General features: G+C 40.5%; 1 protein-coding gene across 1 annotated transcript in view; it reads left to right on the plus strand.

Moving 5' to 3' along the window:
* Positions 1-12,590, plus strand: part of LOC110051581 (atrial natriuretic peptide receptor 1-like) — a 31,324-nt gene that overhangs the window by 10,486 nt on the left and 8,248 nt on the right. The window contains exons 7-22 of the mRNA XM_020757626.2: positions 833-1,140; positions 2,816-3,128; positions 4,049-4,428; positions 5,013-5,148; positions 5,235-5,318; positions 6,481-6,663; positions 7,372-7,447; positions 8,013-8,118; positions 8,361-8,435; positions 8,802-8,879; positions 9,123-9,227; positions 9,856-9,927; positions 10,028-10,193; positions 10,887-11,045; positions 11,793-11,976; positions 12,409-12,549. Coding sequence (XP_020613285.2) covers positions 833-1,140; positions 2,816-3,128; positions 4,049-4,428; positions 5,013-5,148; positions 5,235-5,318; positions 6,481-6,663; positions 7,372-7,447; positions 8,013-8,118; positions 8,361-8,435; positions 8,802-8,879; positions 9,123-9,227; positions 9,856-9,927; positions 10,028-10,193; positions 10,887-11,045; positions 11,793-11,976; positions 12,409-12,549 — 2,566 coding nt within the window. The remainder of the gene's footprint in view (positions 1-832; positions 1,141-2,815; positions 3,129-4,048; positions 4,429-5,012; positions 5,149-5,234; positions 5,319-6,480; positions 6,664-7,371; positions 7,448-8,012; positions 8,119-8,360; positions 8,436-8,801; positions 8,880-9,122; positions 9,228-9,855; positions 9,928-10,027; positions 10,194-10,886; positions 11,046-11,792; positions 11,977-12,408; positions 12,550-12,590) is intronic.

Here is a 12,590-nt window from a genome sequence, read left to right on the forward strand (position 1 = left end):
GCTGACATTGGCTGATGTGAATCGTAATTTATGTTACTAGCTTTTCATAGGATCATATCGTTTTAGGTTATAGTAGAGAATGAACAATAATACTATTGATTTTAAAATATCTTTAAATCACGTACTAGTACAGTAATTACGATATTCCGACGAATTATTGTTCCTGAAAAAGACAATTTGCTCAGCGCATATTACTTAACGCACCTCATTTGTTCTATTTTAATAACAATACAAGAAAGTGCCAAGTGGAGGAAAGCCTTAGAAACCAATTGAATAAAATTTAAGAAAATTGCTTAATTTTTCATGTAACATATAGATTATTATTCGTTTACAATCTATTTATTGTAATATGCTTGTTAAAGTGGTTATGGTCAATTTTTATGTTACAAAATACAATGTCATTTCATCATTTCCTAAAATATATATTACCTGTTTATGATGTGCCATATGCTCACAATTTCGTTAATTATGATTGTTGAGCACGAAATGTGAAATTGCTGATCTTATTTTTGTGCGCCTATCAAGGGCTAATTCAAAAGTGTCTTGTATTACAACCGACTTCAAAGCAAGCGAAAAATGGTCACCCCGGAGGGCTTCCTTTATTGTGTGTACTTCATAAGAAAATTTAATTTCACCTGACTCATGCACACCACAGATAAACAACTCACTTCACTATGTTTGTAGTTTCACCGTGGTTACAACTCAAATGTCAACATAATTTAAAGCACTTAGAGCTTCTCAGCAAACATGGATGGTTCATTAATGTTCAAAGCTCGTTTTCTGATTTTGGCTGCAACATTTCTAACCGTGTTCTCCTGTTCTGTACTACCAGAGGGAAATTTGACCATCGGGCTGATCCTTCCGTACAGCCGCTCGGCTGGCGGAGGGCGAGGTATCCAAGGCATTCATTACGCTTCTGCCATAACTATCGCGGTGGACAACATCAATAAAGATCCAAATCTTCTGCCTGGAATTCGCCTCAGCTTCATTTGGGACGATTCTGAGTGCATAGAAGAGAAGTCAATCCAAGCGTTCATAAGTCAATGGCAGAGGAAAGTGGATGGTTTTATTGGGTTTGGTTGCAATTGTCACACACAAGCTCGACTGGCTGCGGCCTTGAATTTGCCTATGGTCTCTCATGTAAGTATAGATATTTTTCTGGAAAAAATTCATCTCGAAAGGATGAAGATAGAGAAAATAACTAAAATTTCTCTAACATTTAAACCCTGTCCGATCTCAGTTTTGGATTACATCACCGAGTATTTAATTTACTTTTCTTATGCCAGATATGTTATGGAAACTCGACCGCAAACTGTTACAAAACAGCTACGTGTCTCGGTTTGGATTCCTGAGACTCGCTGAAGCTAAATTGTCGCCGCTTAAAGGTCTTAAGACAAGAATACGCACTGAGAATATGCCGGAGCAAAATCAAGGCTTGTGCCGGCATTTCTCTATTTTACGTAGAAGATTGGCAATAAAAAAAATCTTAAGCAGCGTTCTCCCCAAAAATACCCCAAGAGAAGCGATAGAGGTACTAAAATTCACACCGTTTTGTCGCTTGTTAAGGCACATTTGGCCAGCTAAAACGTTTTAACAGTCTTCGAGATGTATGTTAAAAAACTTTCTCATAAATGCAGTAAATGATTTAGAATTCTATAATGAATATAAGGTGTCCGCACCAAAAGGTAAAAATTGTCGGAAACTAATATTGAGGATAATTTTTGCGTATAGATTTTTTTGAGTTAGATTCCGGTGTTTTGTCCTTTATTACCAAACGGAGGAAATGAGTTTGAAAATTAGACAATCATGACACCGGCGCTAGTGAAATGTTAATATCACTGATCATCATCTGTATTTGTATTTAGTATTTTTTTTTTTCAGTTAGATAAAAAAATCAGGTAGTTTGACGAGTTTCAGTAAAAATCAGTAAACTGGAACGTTTTGTCAAGTTCATATTTATATTTTTAACAGAACTTTTCTAACCACCTTGGGTGTACTGGCAGCTGGGAGCGCCAATCTCTGAACGATAAGTCTATTACAATTTTATCAAGTATACAAAAGTGTCCATTCAGAAAAACATATCAAATGATGCCTGCGGGGGATTGAGGGATTTTTCCTTTACAGCTAAATTAATTAACATGTAAATTGTCGGCCGTTTTAACGTCTGACCAAGCTGGAGGAATCGACTTATACGACCTTTCTGCTTGTTTTTTTTTTTTATAAGGATGATTTGTTTGCAAAATATCTAACCAAGAAAAGCGAGTATAAGTGGAGCAGCTGTTCATAGACCATGCTGTGATTCACAGACTAAACAGTCAGTTGACATTGCTTTCTAGAAAATTGATTATCTTATATTCCGACTTCATATTAATCATGAAGGAAGAACCAGAGAAGATTTTGATGGCTTTTTCTTGTTTTTCAGTCTAAACTATGCTAATTAGTCTCTTTAAATACCACCTATTCCATACGTGAAGGTGTAGGAAATGCCATCTGCGCGCTTTCTTCGTTATTGTGTTTATTTGTTTTTTGCACGGAAATTAAAAGAGGTCATACAACAGCCATCTTAAAATCAACTTCAAAAACAATCAATTTTGAAAAGTGTGTGTCGCGTGTCTTGAAACAAGCAGAGCTGAATACACTCCCTACAGACATCCCCGCTTTCGCCGCATTGCTAACGCTGTGATACAACAGACCAATAGAAAATCAAATTTGGACTGCCTGATCAAGAGTTCTGCCGGCCTGCATACTTGTAACTATGCCACTGCGTATCTTCCACAACATCAATAATTTGTGTTTTTTGCCTTCCCTCACCAAGCTGTGTACATCGGACGAGGTTTCCAACAAAGAGCTTTATCCAACCTTCGCAAGGACAATCTTTGACGATAACAGTATTGCTCCATCGGTGTTGGCGATACTGGACCATTTCGACTGGAACCTGGTGGGAATTATCAGCGAAAACGAGGAGGGCTGGGAACGAAGAGGAGACTTTCTGGATTCGTTCTTGACATCTCAAGGAAAAACCGTGTCAATGCATGGGAAGGTTCAGTATGTTTTATTGTACCACAAGAAACAAGAGTACAGCGAACATTATGAAGAAGTCTTGAGGCAAATGAAGGACAAAGCTAGAAGTGAGTTTTTTTCTTATATCATATTATGTCATTGCTTGTGTATAAGCCTAATCAGCCTTGATATATAAGCTGTCGACTTGTTTTGATCTAACAACAAGACTATGACTCTGAAATAGAGCCAAAATGTTGCAAAAATTTTCTGCATTGTAATAAACCAAAACGTGGTTTTCATCGATGTTAACAATCCTCGGACTCGTCCTGATTATGTTATATTCAAAACTGTAGGATGGTGCTGGACTTAATTTACCCTCGGCATTTACCATTACGAACAACACGTTCATTAAAATAATGAAAACTAGTTTTCCCCCATGTGTGATTAATTTAAATCGAAACTTACTTTTTCCATCTTGAGCGAGGTTTGGACATGAAGTATGATGAGCTATGATCTCCTCATTTTGTTTTCATTGTTCAATAAGCGTCAAGAATAGTTCTAAAGCAGTTGTTGAGAGAAAATTTGTACTACAAAAGCGTAAAAGAGTACGCGAAAATGCCGAAAGAAATTATGGGTAGAGTTGGATTCCCAACGGCTGATCAAATTTCCTTGTGTTTCAGCCTGGTAAAAGGGGAAAAAAATAATTAATACTTGCGTCTGTGATTTCTCCTTCCTTCGCGCTAAAACACCGTGATCAATCACAACAGTAAACCAGAACTACACAGGACATCTTTCGGTATTGGGGCGCCCGTGACTCTTTAACGCTTCTCAGGACAACCCTTCTCGTGACGGCTGCAGACAGTTGGCCAAAATGAGTTGTCGGTAAATACATACTTCCGCTGCAATCATGCCAGTGTTTGGATAACGGGAACCAGCGGGAAGTGGGGGGGGGGGGGGGGTGGTGGATATCTCCCGGGGAAGGGCGGGAGATTTGCCCAAGGTTCTCGGCAAACCATTTCAAATCAAAGTGTGTTTTTGTGTTCTTCAGTCATCATATTCGCCATGGAACGGCGCCTGGTGCGTGAGGGAATGTACTACGCATCTAAACTAGGAATGAACAATGGAGATTACGCGTTCATCGCTTTCGAACTGGATCCAGTCCTGGTTGAGAGATATGTAGGAAGTCCAGAGAAATGGTTTCGTGGGCAGTATCAGGCAACAAAGACTCTAAACGATGAAGAGAAGAAGGAATTTAACAAGGCCTATAAATCAATGCTGGTCATGGTCTCCAACATTCAACAGATTGGAAAATATAACAACTTTACTACTGAAATGAAGCACAGGATGTCGCAGCCTCCTTTCTGCAGTGATGCCTACGTTGGATTCAATATATTTAATAACGTCTCAGTTCCTAAATTTATCAGACCGGTAAGTGTTAGTATTTATTCACTTATTAGTTTTAATGTTGACAACCGGTCCAGTGAATTTGAAAGGAAGACATATCAAGGCTTTGAGGAAAGGGAGATTTTTCTCCTAAAAGACTTCTACCAGGCAGGCAAGTCGTTCGCAATCGCACCAGAACTGTCGCCAAGAAATTAAAAATAAAAAATCAAATATTCAGAGACTGGTTTGCGTAAGTTAAGGGACTTACGCCGATTGACTCTCGGGGCGCTTTTCCGAAAATTTAGAAACGGGAACAAAAAGTAGGGAAATTTCTGGGGAAAGTTTCCAGACATTCCGGAAATGGTTGAATTTCCGAAAAGCGAACCGGAAAGCGGAAAATCAAATGGAACAGAAGTTCCAGGTAAAGAAATTCCGAAAATTTGGGTATACGTTACCTCGAAAGGTTGTGCTCTTTTCTGGAAATTCCTGAAAACGCTGTTCCATCCATCACTGGAAATTTCCGGAAATTCAAACCAGAGTTTTCGTTGAATGGAAAGCGCCCTCGAGCTCTCGTGTAGGCTTCTTTAATTTGCTTGTCTCTGATATACTTTTCTCTGCCCCTCACTTAGGCCCCAATAGAGACGGCCTTCCTGTATGATGCAACATATCTGTATGCTATTGGAGTCAACAAGACACTTGCTGAGGGAAAAAGCGCTACAGATGGCAGAGCAGTGATGAAAAATATTTATGGACATGTGTATTCCAGTAAGAGATGAATCTGAGGAAAAATTATTTAGCCAAAAACTGATTTTACGATATAGTGACACTTCTTTGATCTTCTTTCTTTTCAGGTATTCGCGGCTTTGATATTTTGCTTGATAAAAACGGAGATGTTCAACACAATCTTACTGTGATGGCCTTCGATGACGACACTGGTAAGATTTCGAGGCCTTTTATTAAAGGCGTAACTATCCCCCGAAAAACGAATTTGTTTTCCTTTGTCCTGGTTCTTCTTCGGTCTTGATGATGGTTTGACTTTCCCTCCCGCATGGTAATCGAAAATTCCAAAAAATCTCTAGTGTATTTAGAATTTGTGGCCGCCATGATTTCAAATTGGCTTGTACGGTCATTTTAAAATCGTACAACAAGGCCTATTGTAATCGAACTTGATCGATCGCATGTTTCTATCCAATGCTATGTTTGAAACATAAAACTCGCGCTTTTAAAGGAACGTTTCTAATTGTTACAATCAGAAGAGATCCAAGATAGTGAATGATGAAAGCATATCCTTTGACGTCTCTTTTCACGACCTCTTCCCTTTTTTAAGCCCTTAAGAAAGAACTTAGTCCGGTGTGAGAAAGCAAGGTGAAAGATTCACAAACCCCTGCGCCAGTCTGTTTTGCTATGTACGCTTCTTACAAATTTATATACCATTGTATTTACCACTGTTCTCAAGCCAGTAGAATGGTCCTTTCCCTCTCTGACACACGCCTGCAAGTCCAACCCAGGTTCACCAAGTCCAAGATAGCCGACGACTTGAGAGGGAATGAAAAGTGGTCTTCAAAAGAACGAAGAGGTGGCATTACATGTTGCCTCCCCGAATGCTTCAATAATTCAAGGAGAAAGGCTCAGGTTAATTATATTTTCCCGAAAGAGCCTGCATTGAGAGAGAAGTGCATAGAACTTATCGAGAGCGAAAGCTTTAGTCTAACGAGCCACCGAGTATGCTCGGCACAATTTGAAGGTGGGAGGAAAAACTACATGAACAATGTAGCAACCGTACATGCTGACTGTGCATTTCAGTTGTTGGTGTAGATATAATTCGAGTGCGAGTACCGAAACGAGGAGTTTTCAGAAGGTAAATTTTCGTCCGCACTGTCCGCCATCGTGGGCTGGACTTGATGAATACAACTACCATAACATCCTGCAGGAAAATCTCATAGAGAGAAAGGGCCATTTGCTGCATGAAATTTCTGTTACAAGTAGGCGGTTCACGTCAAATGAAACCTCAGAAGTTTATTGCTATCAAGTAAAAAGCAAATTTCGCTGACTGTTCTTTGGTTCTATGGTTTCTTTTGTTATTATTTTGTTGTGTAGGTGATCTCCACTTTGACAACAAGGGGATGTTTAGTATAGAGGCGAAAATTAACATGACTCAGATAAAATTCCAGCTGTATCCTAATGCCACCATCTTGTGGATAAAAGGAGCACCGCCGGCTGATGCCCCCGAGTGCGGGTTTGAAAACGAGAAGTGCGTTGAGGAGGCGACTCCAAAGTTAAGTAAGTTTAACCGGCTCTTGGAAGCTGCCATTCAAAGGAAACATTGCCGACATTTTGTCGCTCGCTTCAAGAAATCAAGTCTAGTCAAGTTAAATCCTTTGGTTGATTGAAATGACGTCATTAAATGACACCAAAATCCAAGGAAGTGGTTCATATAAACGTTTCGGGCATTTTATGACTGTATCTCTATATTGAAGACAATGGAAAACTGCGCTTAAGAGAGCGAAAAATCACTTTTCTCTGCGCCAATTAGGCAATTTTCTGGTGTCCAATTTTCCGGTGTTCAAGTCACGACAATTCCTCGCAGTATTTTGTTACCTGCGTTACATAACGGTTGTTCTTATTGAGGACTATAATTCCTCGACTGTCTAGTTCTTGACCAATTAGCGCGCGAGAATTCTGCCGCGTGCTGAAAATATAATTTTTGCCGTGACAATTTACATCGAGTTAACAGAGGTCAGCGGGAAAAAGGAAAACAAAACTACAAGCAAAAAAGAGCAAGGCAAGTCATTTTCCGAAGCCAAAAGAGAACCAAGTGAAATTTTAAAACTAACGGCGAGCGCATTTGAATTTGTTGGTAAAGTACTAGTGTATTTTGGCGATAATTATTATGGCAGGCAGAGAAAAAGAACTCAGAAACTATATAATTTAACAATGCGTTGGATGCTACTGGTTAACATACATGTATGTTAATTTTCTTTCATGAAGCGGTGGCAGAGATCGTCTCTATCTGTCTTGGCTGTGTTGTTGTCGTCATTCTGTTTGTTGGAGCCATCTTTTACAGGTAAGTTTCTCGGCCACGGTTACGACAGTCAAGAGGCGTGATTTACATAAGATAGCTGAATGTAATACTAGTTCATCGAGATAGGAGGGGGAGGGGACAGAGGGGGGAGCAGTGGGGCAGGAACACAGTGAGTTACCATCTAAACAGAGCCAAAGCTTTCATTCCATGCTTGACGCTTTCTTCGGGATAATCATAAATCCAGTTTGATATTAGACAAAATTAAAATGAACCGATGGAAAAACATTTACGAAATTTACAGAAATCCATACTGACAAGTTATGAAACTTACTCGCAATTGACTTCCTCCTACACTAGCTTTTAAAGTCGTACTTTCTAAAGCCGGATAAAGAGACTGGATCTTAAGCCGGATGATTACAAACTTCCAGTTTGAAAGTTTGCTGTCAACTGAATCATAGAAGTTACTGAAATTCAATATGGTTGCGTCTCGGCAACTATTTGTCTTTATGAAATATAGTCTCAAGATTGTTACATGTATTGTTGTAATCTCCGAATTTCCGCCACACTTTTTGAGCTCTAGTCAGAAATACCTATTTTTCCTTTAAAGGAAGCAGAAGCTTGAAAAGGAATTAGCGAGTAATTTATGGCGAGTGAATTACAGCGAAATATCCCTACGGACCAAAGGAAGACAGCCAGGATCGCTACGAAGCCAGGTACAACGCATTTACTGCTAATTTGTTATGATTAAGCAGTTTTTGTAGAGTCGATCCTGATCGATCAGCCGGCCCAGGATGCACGATGCGTGACGTTGTTTTATTAATTTTAACAAAATACTTTTCGACTTAGTTAGTCCAGGTCCAGGAAGAGAAATATAGTTCGCTTTTACTGTGCTGGATCCGTACACCTTAACATTGAGCTCCTATTATTTACGGGAAAGTGTATTATATTCTTGTAGGTTAGCTTGATTTCCGCTGAGAGCTATGATAACCTGAATCAACGCCAACTCTTCACATTGGTTGGTTATTGGAGGGTAAGTCATACACAGCTTTCTTATATTCACTATCTTGTAGACTATCAAGCAAAAAACAAACAAACAAACAACAACAACAGTCACGCGCCGAGCCAATGCCGCTCAATTACGTCCTGACGCCATTGCATTTCCTCACAAAAAGGCTGGAAACATGAAGCGCAGGACTTGATGGTTAAGGAGCGAAATAAGAAACAGTCTTCCGAGTGTAACAGCTAGTACCGCAACTCCAGGTACACCGCGCTCCAGCCAAAGAGGGATATTTGAAACGGGCAGATGATATGAGCCAAACAAAACTGGAAGCAAAGACACATGACTAGCGGTAAAAGGTTCTTAATTGGCTAACAGTCTATTACCTGGTTTTCTCAGTCCAATACAGTTGCTATAAAGAGGGTCGACAAGAGAAACATTGAACTCACAAGGGAGATTAGAATGGAGCTTAAACAGGTGAGCGTTAAGTAACGTAACGTAACGTAACATGGCATGACGCGACATGACGTAAGTGTTGAGGGTATTTCTGTTATTAACGATACGCAAAGAAAGCGTACTTATAACAATTGCGAGTGGCTATACTTTCACGTAAAGTTTATAACAAATAAACAAGGCTGGGTGCGACTGAAAAGTTGAAGACGGATTACGAATGGTTAGTCAGTTTAATCAATTTAACTCAAGGATTTCATCTACCTCTAGATGCGCGATGTCCGTCATGACAACTTGGCGCAGTTTATGGGGGCATGCGTGGACAATCCCAACATCTGCATTTTGTTCCAGTACTGTCCAAAAGGCAGCTTACAGGTAATTCATTGGACACCTTTGAAAAATGGCCCCATCACACATTTGTCTTACTCGTCCAGAGAACGTGCGCACGCGTACGACAAATCGCCGGTCCATGATGTTGCAGGTGTGAACAGCTCTTTTGTCCTGGGTGGGTTGGGACATATTAGCATGACAAAGCCAGGAGTAGGAGCGGAGGAAGGGTAAAGGGTATATGGGGAATTAACTCTCTTAAGTCAGCCATACCTTTGGTTACGTTTACATACAAGAGTTTGGCTGTTATATTTTATTCGGAGCATGTCGAAACTTTCGGTAACAGAATTTACAGTAAAGCAATAAGATTTCGCTTCACCATGCAATATCAATAATTTCGATGGCATCGAAAGTGGTGGAGGCTGGGTAGGGTCCTTTACGCTTCATCGTCTCTTGCCTGGAGAAAAGATCTTAAAATCGTCGACATTGTGCCGTTATTTACATGTACACTAGCTACGAAAGTAGAGTTCGTTTTAAGCCCTAGACCCCAGCAAATGTGTCGTGTTGCAACTGCAACTTAATGGTGTATAATCCAGCACTTGCATGTAAGTTCATAAAATTATCCGTTAAGCAACGGTCAGAAACTTTGTAATGCATTGAGCAATTTCTATCTTAGGATATTCTTGAAAACGAGGATGTTAAACTGGACACCATGTTTGTGACGTCACTAGTAACGGACATTGTTAAGGTAATCATTGCTGGTCAGCGATCTTTTGCACATGTTTGAAACCCGTTTCAAACTGATGAAGAAACAGACTATATGCCTTGACTACCTTTTCTTTTTTTAGGGAATGGCTTATCTTCACAGTACAGAAATAAAATCGCACGGGAATCTGAAATCGTCAAACTGTGTGGTGGATGGCCGCTGGGTGCTGAAGATTACAGATTACGGGCTCACTAAGTTCAAAGCAAATCAGGCTGAGAGAGAAGAAGGGGATTACGCCAGATTTTATCGTGAGTCTCTGTCAGCAGTTAGTAACTAGCTAGACTTCTTGAAAGAAAACTGAGTCTCATTGAAAAGACTTGATATTGCATCCTGTTTCCCATCATCAAAGCTTCTGATCAACAACAAGCTAGCCAATAAACTGTTAACAACCAACTTGTTTCCGCGCAAGGAAGAACGCTTCGTGTAATATTTGATGCAATATTCGAACATGGTTCTTGCAAGTGAATATAAGAATCTTGTAAACCAATTATTCACAGAGGTCTTTATTAACTAGCTTTGGAAAAGATATAACGAAAGGCACGATTTTTAAGCGTGGTTACAATGCGCGGTTTGAGAGCCAACAAAGAGAACTAGACCCGGTTTGTTCTCACGATTTGTTAGTTCACTAGCATGCATATGCAGCTTGCACCCCGAGTTCTGGTACTTATTCTGCTCAGCCCACTTTTAACCCTGTCAAATGCTGGTGGAAAAATTGTTCACATCTCTACCTGCGCTGCTTATCCCTGAAATCGACATGATTTAACTTCTTTTGGTGCCTGCTTTGATGCCGTCTCCCTTATCAGCGGGTCAACACCTTTCTGATGACGAAATTGGTGTAGAAACAGACATGATTTAACTTCTTTCGATGCCTACTTTGTTGCCTTCTCCATTACCAGCCGGTCAACAGCTTTCTGATAACAAAATTATCTTTGTTTCTTCAGGCATGGTATGGACAGCACCCGAAATATTGCGCTTGGCGAAAGAACAGCAGGGTCACGGGACACAGAAAGGCGATGTTTACAGCTTTGCCATTATATGCCAGGAGATGCTGACTCGCTCGGGTCCTTTCGATATGTCCTACTACCATACCGAACCAAAAGGTACAGGCGAGCTGCTTTTTTCAAAACCTAACAGTGTCGTGTGTGAAGTGTTTAGTCCGGCTTGGCCAAACGGACTCGCAAGCGGTCGCAAGTAGGCGCAAATTTAACTTGCGTAGAGACTTGCGTTGGGTGGCCAAACGGGCTTGCAAATTTCCTCGCAAGTACACGCAAGTCGCAATAAAACCCATTTCAAGGCAGAAATATCCTGCATTTCATTGGTTAATAATAAGTTAATGGACGTCTCTCAACTTGCATTGACTTGGGTCGGGTAGCCTGCGTCGCAGACGCAACCTACCGCGGGTTACTACGGGTAAATTTCCGTCTGTGACGCAGGCTAGGGTTGGGTGGCCAAACGATTAAAAACTTGCGTTGACTTGCGTGCAAATTTGATATCGACCAAAGTGAGCCTAAGTCATCCCAAGTCAACGCACGTGCCTGCAAGGCCTGGCCAAACGGAGTACAAGTAGACCCAAGTTTTCAACTTGCGTTTACTTGCAAGTCCGTTTGACTAGGGCTTTAAACCGATGCTGTTTCAAAAAGTAATATGGATGAATGGGCGGATACTTTGCTTGCGAACGGACACTGTGAACAGGCAAAAGGGAAATATTATGTCAGTGAAATATTATTTGATTGCTTCAAGGGTTCCCCCAGGAAGTGTTCCGAGTGACTTTTACACTTTCCTCTTCAAATGTACTAGCTTCACGTTAATTGTTTCTGTTCTCTTCGTTAATTTTTTCGCAATCCCAGAAATTGTCCAGCGAGTGATGATGCAGGAGTACCCTCCTTTTCGTCCAAAGCTTAGCAACATCGCGAAACAGTACGATGTCCCTGGCTTGGTACAAATAACGGAAAAATGTTGGAATGAGCAGCCCGAAGCTAGACCTGAGTTTGAGGATTTAAAGCGACAAATCCGAAAGATGTCTGTTGGAAGGTAACGCTTTATAGCTACAGCTAATGCTCTAGAAGTCAGCCTAAGTCTCAATTTAATCATCAGCTCGCAATCCCACTTGTTGAGCACCAAAAATAAATGGAAAGGTTCTCTTACAGAAGACAATTGTTCTATAGGGGCCCAAGTTACATTACAAAACCACCGCCACGCAACTTCCAAAGGAAATTACGCGTGAAACCCTCCCTTGTAACTTGCCTTGCAGCACAAAATTGAGAGACGTTTAAAAATACAACATTCAGGGCCTGTAAATGTTGTATGTAACTTGTCATCGGACTGTCGGTACCACAGTTCATCTTTGGGGAATTAAAGAGTTGAGCTTCCTGTTGCACTCACTAAGTTTTCCATTACGTCGCTATACTGCAATAAAGTAGAACGACACTTTCTAATCGATGTTGCTATGGTGTCTGTTTGCAGGCAAACGAACATAATGGACAACATGGTGAATATGTTGGAAAAGTACGCGAACAACCTTGAAAGCTTAGTGGAGGAAAGAACATCACAATTGGCAGAGGAAAAACGAAAAACTGACAATTTGCTACACAGAATGCTTCCTCCGTAAGTTTAATACATAAACGATAATGTACCTGCACTGTGTA

Source organism: Orbicella faveolata, unplaced genomic scaffold (genome assembly GCF_042242905.1).
Source record: "Orbicella faveolata isolate gen_17 unplaced genomic scaffold, um_ofav_v1 contig_2, whole genome shotgun sequence".
NCBI classification, from domain to species: domain Eukaryota; kingdom Metazoa; phylum Cnidaria; class Anthozoa; order Scleractinia; family Merulinidae; genus Orbicella; species Orbicella faveolata.